Source organism: Phyllostomus hastatus, unplaced genomic scaffold (assembly GCF_019186645.2).
Source record: "Phyllostomus hastatus isolate PE091 unplaced genomic scaffold, TTU_PhHast_1.1 phas_contig_254, whole genome shotgun sequence".
Lineage (NCBI taxonomy): Eukaryota > Metazoa > Chordata > Mammalia > Chiroptera > Phyllostomidae > Phyllostomus > Phyllostomus hastatus.
The window spans coordinates 19,850,390-19,869,032 of NW_025333810.1; the positions used below are offsets into that span (position 1 = coordinate 19,850,390).

General features: G+C 42.9%; 1 protein-coding gene across 2 annotated transcripts in view; it reads right to left on the reverse strand.

Moving 5' to 3' along the window:
- The window catches only part of MARCHF3 (membrane associated ring-CH-type finger 3), a 140,136-nt gene that overhangs the window by 17,627 nt on the left and 103,866 nt on the right, over positions 1-18,643 (reverse strand). For both annotated transcript variants that reach the window (XM_045837989.1, XM_045837990.1), the window contains exon 3: positions 16,833-17,037. In XM_045837989.1, coding sequence (XP_045693945.1) covers positions 16,833-17,037 — 205 coding nt within the window. The remainder of the gene's footprint in view (positions 1-16,832; positions 17,038-18,643) is intronic.

Sequence of the window (18,643 nt, forward strand, 5' to 3'; positions counted from 1 at the left end):
TACTAGGTATCTCTCCATTTGGGCAATGAACATCTCGGACTTTACAAGGCCCATGATGGAAGACTGGGTTCACCTCCGCCACCCCAACTCTCCCACAGATCACTTCCCCCCCAGGTTGTTCCACACCAATATGCGGCAGCACCAATACCCAGAGGCTCTTGTAAACAACCTCAGTGCCACCCTTATTCTCCCTCTCCTCATCTCCAGGACTTTATGTCCAGCCTATCAACAGCTCCTGCTACTTCTTCTGGAATACATCTTGAACATGTTCCCATATGTCTCTCTACTGCCACTACTGTTTCCCAAGCCACTCTCATCTTTCACCTGAGCCATGTAAGAGCCTCCTCTCTCCTCTATCCCTGTTATCCTAGAATCCAGGATCTATAAAGCAGAAAGATTGTGTCACTTCTCTTGCTTAAAGTTCCTCGAGGTCTCTGTATCACTTGGGGTAACGCAGCAATTTTCAACCTTTTCCATCACATGGAAACTTCCACACACAAACTAGTTACTGAAATTCTGCAGCACACCAGTTGAACGTCACTGGTCTAAGGGTGTGCCCTGGCCCACACCGCCCTGTGTGATGTGGACCAGGTGTTTGTACCGTAGTTCCATGGGCCCCAAGGGCCCAGGATAGCATTCATGGGATCTGTGATTTTTGGGTGGGGGGAAATGACATCTTTGTTTTTATAATCTCTAATTGAAACTCAGCATTTCATTGAGTTACACAGAAAATCTCAGTACTGTGAGCAGTACCTGTGGTGTGATCATATTATAATGATTGCAAATATCTTGACATACTACTGTTTCATAGTTATCACATCTGCCACAAAATGTGTTAAAGAAGCCCTTACATTTTATATCACAACTTTGTCTTTTAAATATTTTGATAGATGAATTATAATGTAATTGGTTTTCTTTGTATTCCTACATATTTTATCTCCTATAATGAAAAACATGACACTGAGGCCCTGGCTGGTGTAGCTCAGTGGATTGGGCACGGGCTGCAAACCAAAGGATTGATAGTTCGATTCCTAGTCAGGGCACATGCCTGGGTTGCGGGCCAGGCCCCAGTGGGGGCCACACGAGAGACAACCACACATTGATGTTTCTCTCCCTTTCTTTCTCCCTCCCTTCCCTTCTTTCTAAAAATAAATAAATAAAATATATTTTTTTAAAATGTGACTCCAAGAAGGGATCCATAGGCTTCAACAGACTGGCAAGGGGTCCACAACAGGAAAGTTTAGGTATCTGGGATCTACCTCCTTTGACCTCTCAAACAATGCTTGTTAGCAGTGTTTTTTTCCTGTTTCAGAAATACTGAACTGCCTGCCTCAGAATCCTTGCAGTGGCTGTTCCTTCTGCCTGGACTCTCTTCCAATGGCAGGTTTATTCTTATCAGTCATATGTCTGCCTTCACAAACCACCAAGCACTCCTACACTCCAGTAATTCTTTTTTTTTAAAAAATTTTTTTTAATCATTGTTCAAGTACAGTTTTCTCCAATAATTCTTTCTTTAAAGGATTTCTTTGTTTTAAGATTTTATTTATTTATTCTTAGAGAGGGAAGGAAGGGAGATAGAGCGAGAGAAACATCAATGTGCAGTTGGTGGGGGTCATGGCCTGCAACCCAGGCATGCACCCTGACTGGGAATCGAACCTGCGACACTTTGGTTCTCAGCCAGCGCTCAATCCACTGAGCTACACCAGCCAGGGATCTCCAATAATTCTTTACCACAGCAACTTGTTTCTTTCTTTACAACTTTTACCACCGACAGAAATAATGTTTTTATTGATTTACTTTTTATTGAATTTATTGGGGTGACAGTTGTTAATAATGTTGGTTTATTGGTTAATAAAATTATATAGGTTTCAGGTATTCAAATCTATAATATATCATCTGTATGTTGTATTGTGTGTTCACCACCCCAAGTCAAGTCTCCTTCCATCTAATCTTCTAATTTATGTACTTGTTTGTCCTGCATCTTTCTCTCTAGCAACGTATCCAACATTATTCTGGCTCATTCACAGTCATATCCCCATTTCCTAAAATATCCCCATTTTCTAAAATTTAATTTATGCTTAATACATATCAACTAAAGAAATACATATATTCTTCCAAACCAGAGGATTGCATTGGGTAGAAATCAGATGAGTGTAACTGAAATATACACACGCACACTCTCACACACACACACACATGTAAGACTACTCACCCTGATTCTTCTGATAAAATACAATAAAGCAATTTTTGCCACAGACACAGACTTAGTAGTGGCTCTGGCATCCACAGCAGTGATTTGGCTGATGCATTAGTCATATTCAAGGACACCCTGGAGGTTTGTGAAGCTCCCTGGTAGACTTAGGCCAAAAAGCAAATTAATGGGCTATAATGCTCTATAGATACTATATTTGTGTCTGGGACATTATATTTGGCATTGGCATTATTTAAACAAATGCTACACACACCCACACCAATGGTTTGAAATTTTCCAAAAATAAGATTAGCAGCACAGCAGAATTAATTGGCAAAATAATTTTATGTATTCACATGCAACTTCAGATATAAGCAAAATGGGAACCATTTCTCTTCAATTATTTCATATCATCGCTGTGTGGAAGTGATCACAGCCAAATGGGGATTGCTTATCTGACATATGAGAAGATTCTTCAGAATTAGGTGGCACATGTGATCAATGCAAAGCCAGAAACATAAGAGGAGATAAACAACGAAGGGAGGATGGAGAGCAAGAAAACAGAAATTTCCAAAAGAAATCGACAAATATAAGATGCACAGTGCCAAAAACAGAGATGATTTCCTCTGGGAGACAACGGAGTCCTGCTGTGTGGCCATTTACAAACAGGGCAGGAGGTACAGCTCCCAGTCCCATGAGCCCTGTTTCATGTGGGCCCTCATGGGGCCCTGGCCCTCCAAAGGGTAAAGCTGCTGGTGTCTCACACCCTCTCTGCTGGCCTGCTTTTGGAGCCCAGGTTTCTGAAACTGAGTAATTCCTTCCAGCAGAAGGACGGGATCACAGGGTAAAAGGTGCCAGGACAGTGTACCAAGAAAAAGCCCCAGCTGGAACACTAGACAAAAGATGAGAATATGACGAATAACAGGAATAAGGGTAATAAATCCCTATTTTGATAACTGGGGATGCTTAAAGAAATAGAGAGGGAGAAATCAAATTCAAAGCCAGGTCCTCAAAATGGGACCACATTAAAAAATCTGTATCCCTCAGATTTAGTGAGAATGTAAGTATAAAAACTATCCAAGCAGAGTGTGGTGGGGGGATTTTGATGAAATGTAATCTAAAGGAGAGAAGAGACATTCCTCCCAGGGTCACATACTCCCAAAGTAAGCAAGAAAGAGAGCACTGTGAGAAATTTACGCTAGATGGGAGAACTGTGAGAACAAAGGCAATTTTAGATTCACAGTCCATATAGCTCAATGTTTTGCTGCCAAGAAGAACCCCCAATATTTAGGAGGGCCTGGCTGATCTTGCTGATAATAGACAAACATCCTAGCAATGAATGGATTTGCAATCTCCAAGGCTCCACTTGAGGCCATGGCTTAAGTTCACAGGATGCAGTATTAGGTGGTACCTCTTTATTTTTGTTTGAAATTTCCCACCTTGAAACTTTGAAGGGAGCCCTACAGCATTCAGGCAATTTGGATTGTGTTATGTACTTCACGCCCCATTGTCCGAGCTGGTCATGATTTTCAAGATTCCAAACATACCCTTCCCTAACTTCCTCTCATTTAAGAGTCTCCATCTTTCTGTCCAGGCCAACCCAGCTACCTGTGAGTGATGCTCCCCGGACTTTTTGCATATCCTTCATTAAGTATGGGACCCAGACTATCAGAACAGCAGGTAGAAATATGCCACAGTGTTACATGAGGGGAAGGCAGCATTTTCCATTTTGCTGGCATTAATTCTCTTGATTATGTTCAATATTTGCAGACCATTTCCCTACAAATCTCATGAAGCTGTCTTCAGGGGAGACATTCTTAAGGGGAAGGGGCAACAATTCAAATGACATGGGCCACGTGGGTCATGATATCAAGGGCTGGTATTGCAGGAGGGCAGGCGGGAGACCGGTGGGTGAGCACAGTTCCTGACTGTGGGAAAGCTCTGCCCCAACTGGGAGACACCCATGCATTTTTAGCTTGACTGATCCTGAGACATGTGCCCCCTATACGTCCTCAAGGCAGAATCAAGCCAACCATGGCATAACCTAAGTTAATAACTAGCCCAGTCCTGCATGTGTGCAGACGGAACACTAGCTCTTTCTTCAAGACTGGCAAATTGCATCCAGTGCTGTGGCCCTTGCAGAATTACAACATGGCCTCCTTCCAGACGAGGGATTTGCAGCATACTGTTGAAAAGTTCCTCTTACCTTTCATGCTTAAAACATTTTAAGGGTGTAGGAGACGTTTTTAGAAAATCTATGTGCTTTGCAATTTACACAACTGTTTTTCTAGATCGAGGGCCCTTGACTTGGGGTATAAAGCTTCAGAAAACCTGTGACTCCTTTGAAGCTGTATTTGGACACTCGATGTGCATTTCAGGGGAGAGAGTTCAAGCTTTTTCCCCTTCAATGATACGGGTTTTTTTTTGAAATTGATACAGTATTTGACATACAACATTGTGTAAATTTAAGGTATACAATATGTTAATTTGATACATTTAATATTGTGTGATTGCCATGATAGAGATATCTAGCACATGTATCACATTACATAATTATGCTTTCTTTTAGTGATTGGAATAATTAAGTTCTAGTCTCTTAGCAGGTTTGATGGTTATAATACAATACAGTACTCTATATTCATTATAATGAGCTCAAGCTTTTTTCAGATTCTCAGGCCTGTCTGAGGGGAAGAAGCACTAACATGCTCTAGAGCATTTCTATAAAATGTCTTAAGACACTCCTTGGTCCAGTCCAACTTTCTGAGGCCTGATGAACTTAAGAATATGGGCAGTAAGATCTCATCTTTGGGACAAAGTTTATTGTTCCCACATACCGTGTGGGAATACCGTGAGGGTAGGCAATAGCTTTGGAACTTCCACACCCACGTGTGGACAACTTAAATTCCTTAGCACCTGGGCCCCAGCTGTTTCATTTGGAGCAGTTTGGGGGCAGCCAGCAGCTGGAGCCCTAGAGAAAAGAGACCCCGCCAGCATGACTGGAGGGCCGGGGGTGTCCCGGCCCACGCAGCACAGTGTATTGAGACAGGAGTTCGTCACTAGCTGGCATCCTTGGCTCCTCTTAGTCTGTCCTTGTCACAAGGGCTCAGCAATTTACAGAACTCTCCCTTCTTTCCTTCCACCTGTCATCTTTGCTTCTGGAATAAGAACCATTTGTGTAACTTTAGTATTCAACTTAAGAAAGACATGCATTATGTGGTTATAATCAAACCTGATGCTTTCAGATGACCTACTTATGTCTTCAATGTGGAAAAGACTAAGAACAAAACAAATTCATCTAAATTTCTGGCAATCCAGTTGACTTTTAAATGTAAGAATGGAATTCCACACACTTAACACACTTAACACATTCAACTATATGAGAGAAAGTAGACCCATGGATACAGTATTTTGTGAATGCTCCTTTAAATAAAAGAAAACCTTATATAATATTTTTTTAAAAATATAGGCAGTAGGATTTGACTGCCTTTTGAGAATCCCCCATTTCTCTGCAGACCCTGGTTAAAAACAAAAATCAACCTAGGACACAAAATGTTTTATTAAAAAAATTGCATACTTGTAGGGCAGCAGAATCAAGAAAGCAACCTTAATTTAATTTATTAATTGGATTAAAGGAAGAAAAGGACTCTCATTGAGCAAAGATGGCAAAAATTCAGACAATATAAAAAACCAATACGAATGATTTCCATACAATAAAAGAGTAAAGAGAAGAGCAAGGTTTCATCACATAAGCTGTGGCAGGGAAGGTGAAACTTTAAGAGGGGAAAGACCACGGGCATCTCTGCGCCAGTCTCCTCATTTCTAGAATGGAGATGGTTATATGTGCCAAGAACAGAAGAGTCAAGTGCCCAGAATGGTGACATGGCAGGAGGACTTGGTAAACAGTGACTAGCAGTAGCAGCACATTAGGGTAAATAGAATGTTGAGAAGGAATCAAAGCAAAAATAAATCAAATTATAGCAAGGAAGGTTAAGATACGTTTTCTACAAAATGTGAGACCAGATGTTGCAAACATTGTGGTAAGTGAAGGAAGCCAGTCACAAAAGCCCACATACTGTAGGATTCCGTTTACAGGAAATGTTCAGAATAGGCAAACCCAGAGGGACATGAAGTAGATTAGTGGTTGCCTAGGGATGAGGCAAGGGGCGGAGTGAGGGGTGAAGTGTGTGAGGTTTCACTTTAGGGTGATGAAAATGTTCTAGACTCAACCATGGTGATGATCACACAACACCGTGAATATGCTAAATGTCCCTTAATTATGCACTTCAAATAGGTGAACTCTGTGGCACATAAATGATCTCAATAAAGCTGTTTAAAAAAATCTGCGATTGGAAAACCCCCTTGGTAAAAATAAATTGAAGTCTCCTGTAGATTTTCTTTAAAAAAATCCCTCCATCTTGCATGAATTCTGGTTTTTAGATATTTTCTTTTCCCTTGTCACATCTTCCCCTGACAGGGTTACTTTTCAGATATACGACAAGTATATCTATCAGGTACGTCTTACAACCTGTATGTACGACAGGCTGAAAACCTGTATATTTTGATGAATGAATGATATCAGGGTTTCAACATTCGAGTCATAGATTTTAAGCAGGTGAGCCAGTACTCAGAAAAATATTAGAGCCATTTTATTACTTCCATCTCTCATGCCTTTTCGCCCATCCTCTTCCAGCTTTGATGCAAGTAGGAGGGGTCGCATTATTTTCTGAGATGGCGACTGGTTTGCCTTCATTGCTCATTTTTTGCTTTTTACTGATTCTTCCCAGATATAAGTCCTTCAATGCCTGTAGATTCTATTTTGCAACTCCTGCTGCTCCTGCTCGCCAGCATTTCCCGTGTGCCGCATTAGCCTTCATTCCCCTCAGAGCCTTAACAGATTTTGAACTCACGATTTATTCCAACTTTCTGTTTCTAAGAGCATCGCTGGAGGTGAAGTAGTGATAAAATAATGTGTAGAACAGATTTCATTTTCTTCTTTTCATCTGACCTTAATCTTCACAAACAAATCTACATATTTTCATAAGTGGCACGCCTAAGAATGCAACCTGGTCTTCAGTATTCTAAACTACAAGCCTCAAAGCAGTTTCTTCTCTTTCGTGTTATGTAAGTGCAAACATAACTTTCCTCTCATATATCCATCTCAGTGTAAACTACCCCTCTAACTCTGTAATAATGGATTGCAAAGAAACAGTTTTGCTCCAGACGACCTCACAGGGTCCCCTCTCTTCAGGAATGAAGGCCGCCAGTGAGGAGGCGCACCACGGAAACGCTCACTCAGTGAGCTCGGAGGAGGAAAGCCACGCTGTGACACCCGACAGGGGTCTTTCTTATCTTTTCCCAAGTCTGCTGCACCTGTCACGAAAGTGCAGCAAAGAATTGAGGCTATTATACGAATAAATCAAGGGAAAAGCCAGTGTTTTCCTTCACGAGTGGTAAAACCAGTTTCACGATTCTGAATTACCTACGTGACAGTCTTGAAAGAAATTTACCTAACAAGAGTGTGTAACCATATTATGAGTGATTAACCTTCACAGCCATTTGTGAAAGGAGGGAGAGGGCTCTTAAACAATATTGAGTTCATAAGGCTTTCTAATAACATCTCTCCCTTAGGAGGAATCTCAGAAGACATTGGTGGCATAATAATTCAGTAAAACGAAGACCAAAATGCAGAGGAAGAGGAACTGGAGGAAAAGAAGAAAAAGAAAGGGCAGGTAAAGCCCCTTGGAAGCTGGGAATGACTTTCCGGGCTTCTAACAGGATGCTATCCCGAAGAGCTTTGTTTCCCAGCTAGACGAGAGTACCAAGCGGCTCCGAGGAGTCCTGCCATTCCACCGTCCCAGCACGCAGCCTGGCACAGCTCAGGGTTTTGTGTTTTTTAAATAGACTTTATTTTTTAGAGCAGTTTTTGGTTCATAGCAAAATTCAGTGGAAAGTACATTGTTCCCATATATCTTCTGTTTCCCTACATGCATAGCCTCTTCCCCATCAACATCTTTCACTGTAGCAGCACATTTGCTCATGAGCCTATGTTGACAAATTTGTCAGTGCAGGTTCCCCAAAGTCCATAGTTTACATTCGAGTTCACTCTTGGTGGTGTGGGTTCTGTGGGGTTGTATAAAGACCATTACAGTATTGTACCGAATAGGTCACTGCCCTAACAATCCTCTGTGCGCCACCTATTCACCTCTCCCTCCCCCCTAACAGTTCTGGATTTAATAGAGGAATTCAGCATCCAGAGGAAACCAGGCCCTGGTCGGGTGGCTCAGTTGGTTGGAGCATCATCCCTTACACCAAAAAGGTTGTGGACTTGACCCCTGCTTAGGGCACATACAGGAGGTAACTGATGGATGTTTCTCTCTCTCGCATCGATGCTTTTCTCTCTCTCAAATCAATAAACATCCTTGGGTGAAGATTAAAAAAAAAAAAGGAAATCAGGGCTTTAATCCACATTGTTTTCATTCTCCCCTTTCTGAACTACATCTGATCCCTTAAAAAGCCTGGCTATTGGTAAAGGAGTCATCAGTTCTGCGTGTGCTTGCACATGTGTGTGTCAATGAGCAAGTGAAGGAAAGTACTTTTGAGCCAGGAAGGAAGAAGCTCGGTACAGTAAAAAGAACATGGACTATGGAGCCAGAGACCTGGATTCTTCCGTTTTCTCCACTTACTAGGCCTGTGGCTGGAAGTATTTAAGACCTTTCAAGAGTGACTTAACGTCTCAGAGTCTCAGCCTCCTTATCTACCAAATGGAATCCTATCCCTTATAGGGATACCCAAGACACTGAAACAAGAGGGTTCTAGTGGGTGTATAGCACGTACAGTAATATTTTCCCTTTGCCTAGGAAATGGTAAATAAGAAGAAAAAACTTTGAGGTGTGAGCATTTTCAGGATAAAAACAGATGGACCCAAAGTGAAATTAATAGCACTGGGTTGAATTGTCATGTCCAGATCTGTGCCTTTTCTAAAAAATGAAGCTCTTAGCACAAAAGGGCATAGCAAGGTGTTACTCGGGGAATACACGACCGCAGATCTCCACTGCGTAACTGAAGCTACTGCTCCACTTTGCTCATTCTAGTGCAATTGTTCATTAGGCAGCATTTAACCATGATCATGTACTTATCACAATATTTCACACCATTATTTGTTTAAAGGTGTGTATTCTTTTTTTGGAGTGAAGTGTTGGTTGTTGACACAAAACTGACGAGGTAAGAGGAGGGCTGGCAGAAGCCCTCGGCGGGAGTTTTGTGCATACCATAACTCTGCATCTGAAATCTGCACCAGGGTGTCTGCAATTAATGTCTCCCTGCAGCTCATGACGGAGCCTGGTACCTACACAGGGCCATTCCTGGGAGCTAATGTGCTTTGTTATTTCAGCAAGATGCAGGAGAAAGATGCTTAGAAACTGTAGTCATTCAGTGACATTTCACTGCTCCTCCATCAGACACCCCTTTACAAAGCTCTGCGGCTACCTGCCCAGGGACACCCTCACCTCCAACCCCAACCCTGAGCTCCCATATCATGACTTCTAATTGTCTGCCTTTCAAAGCAGTGGGACCCTTGGTGGCCAACACTAGCTGTGCTTTGTTCTTATATTTGGAATTAGTCCAAAGGGTCCACAATTTTTCAGGATTATCTGTCTTATTTTGTTTATTTCCTCTTATTCTTGGTCCAGATGTGCTTAAGAAAAAAAACCTGGCTGAATTTTCTCCTATATTTGAGGCCACCTGAGGATAAATTAGTAAAGACTACAGACATTTTTCTCTCTGCACCCTCCAGATGCTGGTCCTTTGAATGGTTATGTTGCTCACAAAATGCTAGTATTTGTTAATTCCAGGTGGTGGATACACACCTGTTTGCTATATTGTTCTTTATCCTCCTTTGTGTTTTTAAAAAAACAGAATAATTAAAATAAAAGGTCATGTGAAGCAATTCTTGGTGTTTTGCAATTCTTGGTGCTTTGCACCGACGTGTCTCTGTTCCTTAGATACAGAGAGGCAGGGGCAGCTACTAGAATTTAAAAAGTTCCTCTTGAGAACATGGATTCTAATTTGTATTTCAAGTTCACTGCAAGTATCAATTATCAATAAAATGATAGAATCTGGTCATTGCAATTCTTTCTATGCATGGAAATGGATTTTCTTTCCGAAGTAACCCTTCACCGTCAGTGGACGGGCTGAACACACAGGAGCCCAGCAGTTAGCTCACTTCCATCTGGCATGGCCCTGTGAACACTTCAGTTGCCTTGCTTTTTTAATGAAGCAAGCTGTGAATTTAATAGATACCTTAGAACAGCTTCGTTGTAACTAAGCTTTAAGTAACAAAGCAACGGCCAAATTAGCTACGAAAACCAAGAGAGACATTCAAGCCAGAACAATGGCAGGATCAAGGATTGCTGGACTTCGGTCATCAGGCCTGTTCTCCCAACAGCTGACATAAAGGATGGTGGCACAGTCCACTTGGATTTTGGTGGCCTGCCTGCTCAGCAACCTTACCAGAGGTCAAGGAAGTACTTGGCCAACACTAAGGCATACTGCAAGTGCAAGATATTTGAACTATTGTTATTCTTACCACATGTCTCTTAGTGGCCCCTTTACCTTGTGATTGTGTACTGGTCATTTCAGCTCACTTACAATGTGGGGACAATAGGAAGGAGATCATTAGCTTCAGTCTTTACTACCCCAAGAGGAAAGAGATGTTGATAGAAGGCAATGCACATAGTATTAGAGAACTCTTTTAAAATATTAGAGAAATCACCCAATTCTGGGATCTCAACTGTAAATAGCAGATACTTTATGCAAGAGGGCTAGGTGGACGTAAACAAAAGGCCAGGCCACTTAAAGGTATTCAAATTCTTAAAAAAATGTTAATTCGATAAAGCACACCTCTATGCAAGAGACACCAGTTTGTGAGGTCTGCTTTATTTTACCAGTGAGGAAGTTGATGCATAAAGAAATGACTTGTTCCGGTTCTCACTGCAGGTCACGGTAGGCCCAAGCCAGGAATTCAAGGCTCCCTGCGGCCAGCCCAGTGCTCTTTGTACAACAGTTGTAGAACAGTGGCCCCGGTTGTGTTGTGAAGCCCTGCTTGGGAAAGTCACTGGCAAAGAATTCACTCAGTGGGAGGACCTTTGTTCTGTTGCGCATGAAACAGACACAAGTCCCTCACACACCCCCCTTCTGGCACTTGACATTTCCTTTGTCCTTCATGCTACAGCTCCTTGCTCTGCTTGGTGAGTCAGCCTTGGCCTCTCCTGGATTGGGTGGCAGAGTGGCCTCAGGTAGTTGGACGTGGAAAGGAGGGGCCTAATAAGCCAGGTGGCAGAGCAGGAAGAACCTGTGTCCGTCCACCCTTGAGTCAGGTGGTGGCAGCCTGTGGTGGACAGGGAGTGGAAAGTGGGAACTCCTAGTGGACTCAGCTGAAACCCTCCCACATTCTGTTTCCCAATGCTGGGGTGTGGCCTTCACTTCCACTTTGTCCCTCCAAACACAACACAGAGTGAGAGAGGGAGAGGCCTAAATGCAGGGCCAGTAGATCCTCTTACTCTCTCTCCTGAGGGATCTTGACCTAATATCACCACCATAAACTAGTTTCTTCATCTCCCAAATGGGTAATAGGTTCCTCCCTCCCCAAGACTTTCACGAAGTATTTGCTTGCACAGTGTTTGGATTCCTAAAAGCTTGACAAACACTATCTGGGCCTGAATCTTCCCAATCTTCCCTGATTCACCCCACTTCCAGCCACACTTCTCTAACTCAGACCAGCTTTTCCCGGCCACATCCTGCAGTGCATATACTCTCCTGGCTGGTTACAGTGCATACAGGGCTCCTGCCACCCACGGCTCCTAAACGCCGGATTGCAGACGGATGACTAGGTGGGAGACAGGATTGGCCTGCATCACCACATTTGCAGCGTTGCTCAAAGAAGTTTGGCTGGTTTGTATTATATAAAAGCCCTTGTCCAACCAAGTGTATCTGAAACTTTAAGGGCAAGGGGGAAGTTTTTTGATTTGCAACCATAGGCCAAGAATAAGATATATGGCCTGAAACTGGGGGAGGTTCTCCATCCATTTATTCAATGAATAGGTGCTTCTTGATCGCCTACCATATGCTGTGATTACAGTCTAGCTGCCTTACTCCCTGGGCTGCATTCATGAGTTGGAGTGAAGAGGAGAGCTTGCCTGCTTTCCTTCGAGGAATGGAGTAATTGGGGGTCCTCCCACCTGGGAAGCTCCTTGAATCAGTTTATATCCCCAATGGTGCCATCCCCTAGCACCCCAATGGTACAAGGGCTTGCCAATAAAAATGAATACTCTGAAACCAAAAGCTCACATTTTTACTTAAATGAATACACATTAAAACAAAACCAAATCCACTATAATAAGAGTTGGGCAATGTCCCCACCTAAGTCTGATACATACATGTTAGGAGGGTCTACGTGAAGTCTCAAATCTATTAAATAGCAAGTCCACGGCACAGAGTGGTTTCCCCACAGTGGGGCCATGCTCCCTGCTGTGTTGCTGGAGATTACACTGAATGCAGGGCACACTTTAGGACCTTCTTCCTCCAGTGACTTACAAAAAAAAAAAATCATAACTAAAAAGTTTGAAAAAATCCCTAATCCTCATCTCCCTAGCTTTACGTCCCATTATTCTGAGTAACTGGCATGTGTGCAAACACTCTCCATTTCCATTCAGCTAAACCTCTGATTCACAAGGAACAGCTTTCACATTGTTTATACCATTCTTATCAGTTAGCTGGGTGTGTGTAAATGAAATAGAAATAGGAAAGCCTAATCACTCCCTCTGTGAAAAATCACCATGTCTCCCTGATTGGAGGAGGAGCAGATCCTGGGGAGCCTTTCCTGCAGATTTCCTACATTTCCTGGCTGTTCCATTTCCATCAGGACACTGTGGAGCTGATCTATTACTTCATGAGTTTCCTGGGCAAGGCTGGGTGTTACTGATACATGTCTTAGGAAAGCCAGTGGCAGATACTCCCATCACCAGAAACTGATGTTGCAAGCACACAATATGCACATAGTGAGATGCACTTTCTTGGAAAACAGCTCAGTTAGATGTGCAATCCTGGCCACAGGCTGGAGGCAAGGTGCACAGTTTTGGGAAACAAGTCATAGTATTTTTATTGGTTTGCTCTATTTTGCCCTTATAAAAGAATGGTATCAAAGTTCAACTTAAAGAGAAATGAGGAAAACTAAAAATAAGCAGGAAGGAGGCCATAAAACCACTCAGGCTGGTCATTCAGGGAATCCTTTTATGGTTAGTGGATGTCTGTGGACTGTGTTCTACCAGGTCATCATGCTTGGGGCTAATTCACCTCACAAACTGCCACATCATCAACAAAAAATACATAGCCTTCATGAGAGAAGTGCAAGCTGTGTAGGTGGGAAACACACGTGTGCTATATCTGCTCTTCCTCTGTGCTATGCCCAGTCTGAACGTTTTTCCTTTTGAGTTTTACCTGACTGGACACAGGCCTTGTGAGATTTATATTAGCTTGACTGTAGAGGAAATTTACCCATGGCTGGATAAACCAGATGATCATGAGGGAGCTCTTGGGTTGAAACTAGCTCCTGTTATACTGGCTTACTTAGCAACAAGAAAATATTTAGGGTATAAAATTGGCAATGGACTTACCAAAAGAGACTAAAAGATGTAATCTGGTCATGTAGGGAGGCAGGCAAGTAGACACACACATACACACACACATACAGATGACTTATTGAGGTATAAACTATGTTCCATGCAACGAGTGCATTTTAAGAGTGCATTTTTTTTGCACAAGAACTTTTTAGCCTTGGACCTTTAGCCTATGTAGCCTCATAGAGACCAAAAATATCAGGATGAACTGGTAGCTCAATGTCCTTTATGCTGCAGCCCAGAGAAATTGAGCTACCTCACCCAGGTGGTCAGTGGTAAAGTAGGGAGGTGATGCTCGGTTTGGAGGTGCTAATAAAAACCAGTCCACTGATTGGCCATTATAATGGAAACTTGCCCTTTTGCAGGGAGGGGATAGAAAGACTTTATGTAAAGCCCATGGGCTCTAGCTCTGGGTTCCTGACCTGTTAAAAACAAATACCTGAGGGCTGTAGAGAGTGAGGGAAAGGAAGTGAAGGGGAACCGTCTTCGGAACAGTGTTGTTTAGGAGGATAAAGGGCTATGTTGAATGAAGGACTGAGTTTACTGAAGAGTAGAAGCCTAAGGTGTTAAAGTAATTCTGACCAATGCTAATGTTTGGGTGCTGACAAATAACATTTATAAATGACTTTTTCAACTGCTTCCTCTAGCAACAGGGGCTGGTGTTACCATATCGATTTTAAAATTAAATGTTATGGAATTTTCTTGCTTTAATGAGAAGGCAGATCCAACTGGTAAATAAAGTAATGATTAAAGCAATTAAAAGAGTAAACATTAGAACCAAAGTAATAACACCTATAATGTTTAACCCAGATTGGTAGGTTTTGATGATTTACTATAAAGACTCATGTTTATCTGGAGGTAAATGTATTGAGAAGCAATGCTCACTATAAATAAATCCTCCCCTGGTAAGGGGAAGAGTCAATTAGTAATGTCATCTGTTCAAAAATCTCCCTGCACCTGGTTCTCATTTGTCCTCTAGCTGAGAAACCAAAGACAACCTTTTTTTATTGCTTGTGGTCAAACAGCAAGTTCATTTCACCATGGGATGATCAAACGGCCAGCCTCCCCCGGCTTGGGAAGGTTTGCCTTTCACTTTCAACTTGTTCAATCATCATTAACTCTGAAAAATGTCACATTCCATTTGTGCAATGAAAATTTCACCACCAGCGACCGTTTGGGTGAAGCTTTTGCAGGCGAAGCCCTAAATCTTGCAGAGCACCTCACACACTCTCAGGGTCGTTTGCCTTGTTTCCTTGTTTAATGACAGTCGCCTAAGACCTTGGAGTCCGTCTGTGGCCTGACACAGGCAGCTCTGAAGAAACATCTGTGTGGGGGTACGTTGCCCTCTCTGAGAGGCAACGGGTTCACTGGGTGATACGACAGGGGTGTAATCTGAGAAAAACTAAAGTGTACACACATGCACACACACACCTTTGTTATGTGTTACCCATAGAAACACTGGGATTTTTACCAAGAAAAGTCAACATCTCTTTTGCTGGGGAGATACTAGTAAAGAAGACTGCTGGATGCAGCCCATTTAAAGCAGGATTTTCTCACTTAGAGAAGCTGCCATATCAACTTGGGGAAGTTTCAGAAAGTTTCTAGAAAGGAGAAATAGGCTTCTTTTGAACTGTTGCCATTGGGCTTGAGAAACCTTCATCTCCTTTGTTTGTTATTTAATTATATTTCCCCCTCTGCAAGAAGTTCTGACATGGAAATCCCAGTGAGTGTGGCAGAGGGCCAAATCCCTGATGGGCACTCGATAAATATGAATCTCTGAAAGTGGCTGTCAAGCAGCAAGATGGCTAAATTAAGAGGTCACTTGATTCAGAGTCTTAAAAAAAGCATAGAGTTTGCTGGGGAAGTCAAATAAATTTGTGCCATTTGGCAAGCAAGTCATAGCTAAAACAGGCCTCAGTTACAGGTCCTGATGAAAATTTCAAGGTCAAACCCAAGAGAATATGTATACACAGAGTTCTCCAGAGCCTTAAGTGCCGAGGAGCTAACACATGGTTTTAAACAGTCTTCCGGCAGGGCTGCATGATTTACAGCTTTAGTTTAATGCCAAAGTTTCGCTGGGTCAGCTGTTGAAATGAGGAGGAAGTTACCAGCAGGTCTGGATGATAGGCACAATGTCTTGGATCTCTTTCACAAAGTATAATAATATTTATTATTGCCAAGATAAAATTTTTAATTGAGTAGTAGAAATTGAGGGTAGTAGAGGGGGCAAAAAACAGTCCAATGACATCTTTCAATTCTCCCAGCTAATTCAAGACCAGACCCTTGGTGTAAAGAAGAATAAATGTGGCTCCTAAAACATAAAAGAAAATGTCCTGCCATCTTAATGACTGGTTAACAACACCACATTTTAAGAAAAGAGATTCCAATATTAGGTTATTTGTTGAAAAAAACCTGTGCATAACTTCCTAGGAGAGACCTTCTTTTCATACTCAAGCAATTGTACATGCACCCAGTATTCTTCTAAGTGCTTTATAAACATTAACTCGTTTAATTCTGATAGTATTTCCAAGAGGGGAAATAACTTCGCTAAGGTCACAGAACTATTCAAACCACTATGCAGCCGTAATTGTTCATAAGACCTCTCAGAATATGCCCACTGATCTTCTGCTTCAAGGTGGGTGGATGGAGTACAAAGAAAAAAGTGATCTACTTGCTCCATGTCACCGTGATAGAAAAATGGAGATCAAGTCTCTAAACTTCCCCTTCTCCTCACACTAATTTCTTCTCATGTCTCTACCTGTGGAGGTCAACTTTCTACCCTTGCACCTGCATAAGCTAGTGAGCTCTCTCTGTCTCTGTTACACCCCCACACACTCTCACACCCACACTCTCACACAGAAGTACTGCCGTGCTTCAGTGAAGCTGCACAGGGTTTGTGATCTGGCCATAAAAGCAGACATCATTTGCTCATTAGAGCCAAGTTTTCAGGATGTGCCCCAGTTACTGACCTCCACTAACGGCCTGGGTTTGCGCTCGACTGCAAACCTGAAGTGGCAGAGTTCACAGTAGCTGGTGTTTGAGGACGACAGCCAGTGCTCCAGGCAGCTCCGATGAATTGTCCCCAGGGTCCCTGTACATTCACATGGAGAGAGCAAGTCCTCTTGGCTGCTGCCCTCATGGCAGATCCTGCACATTGGCCGGTCATTGAAGGGGCTGCAAGACAAGAAGGGGCACCTGCTGGTCACTGGGCTAGAAACCACTGCCATGGGGATGGTCCTGTAGCTCTGTGTCCTTCAGACCCTCCCCAGTGGCAGCTGCTCAGAAAAGATCCCGCTTTAAAACCCTAGATCTACACTTGTACTTGGCAGTGGGAGCCAGTGGCACAGTCCTTGCACATCCACTTTTGCCAATACAGACACAGGGAGTGGCCCAGGGCCAAAAGTGAGTGAAAACAAGCAGCATGTTATTTTTGTCTTGGGTACAGACGTGATTCAGGCAAACCACCAACTAAAAAAAATAAAAACCACCCCTTGCCATTAAGAACAGAAATTGTTTTGAAATGACACCAATTGTAATTTCTAGACAAATTGTGTTTTTTGAACCTGGCCACTTTTCAATCCCCAGAGGTTCCTTTCATTTCTCCTTTGAATAGGGTGGGAGATGAAAAGAGGGAAGTTAACTGGCCGCCAACCCTGAAACCGCCAAGCAGAAGTGGTGTCCGAGTCACAGCACAAAGCTGAGTAGCAGGTCGGTCCTCTGAACTTTCCTAGGATGCTCTCTGGGATGCTAAGGACACTACGCTGGAAACGAGTGATGAGTGTGTTTTACTGAGGAGGCCTCCATCTACAGCTCTGCATGTTTCATGAAGGCACCCAGTAGAGTGGTTCGTGCCACACACTCTGGATTCCAGCTGCCTGGGCTTGAACGCCAGCTCTGCTGCTTACCAGCTGGCCAGCTTTGGACAAGTAACATCATCTCTCTGTACTTCAGTTTCCTCGTCTCTAAAATGGGTACAAAGAATGGTGCCTTCCTCATATGGTGATCGTGAGAAAAGATGGTCCAGATTAGAAGCTTTGGCTACAAGCATGTAGTAAATGCCAAGTTAATACTGACTATTTTCACACGTGGAAAAATTCAGGTCAGGGAGAATCAAGTAACATGGCCATAAATCGGTGTCCAATGGAAGGGTCAAACGAAGATGACCTTGCTTCTTAGTGGATACTGTGTCCTGCGAGAGGACTAGCCCTTTCTGTGCCACATGTTCTTACATTGCTCAAGCTCTCCTTTATTGGGCATTAGATTTTAAAATAGTCTTCATTGTATCATAGTCTTCATTGTATCATAGTCTTCATTGCCAACCCAAGGACCAACCTCTTTACTCCCTCTCCCCTGCCCCTCCCAGTCCCCCAAAGATGACAGTGACCCACGCTCACACCCACCCCTCTCTGATGACATCTTTGGTCCAAATGGAAACACGGCTGTTTCCCATCACCTCTCTGGAGACGATCCTGAGAATGAGTGAAGGCTAAAAAGGGATTCAAAGAGAAAAGGACCTCCTTCTCACTTGCCCAAAGACCCATCCATGCTCAGGGGCAGGAAAAGAAAGCTTAAAGAGTTGACATTTTTCTCTCATTATTCCTGGCCTCTTTCATTCACACTGAGCCACTTGCATGTAAAATTTTAAAACCTTCCAGTTTATATTACTACGTGGTAGGAGAACATGTAAAAATGTCACACGTGCACGAGCACAGTGGCTCGCAAGCCGAAGTCATTTTAGCTCCGTGGCCTGTTCTTCCTGCCCAGCTGAGGTGGTTGATGG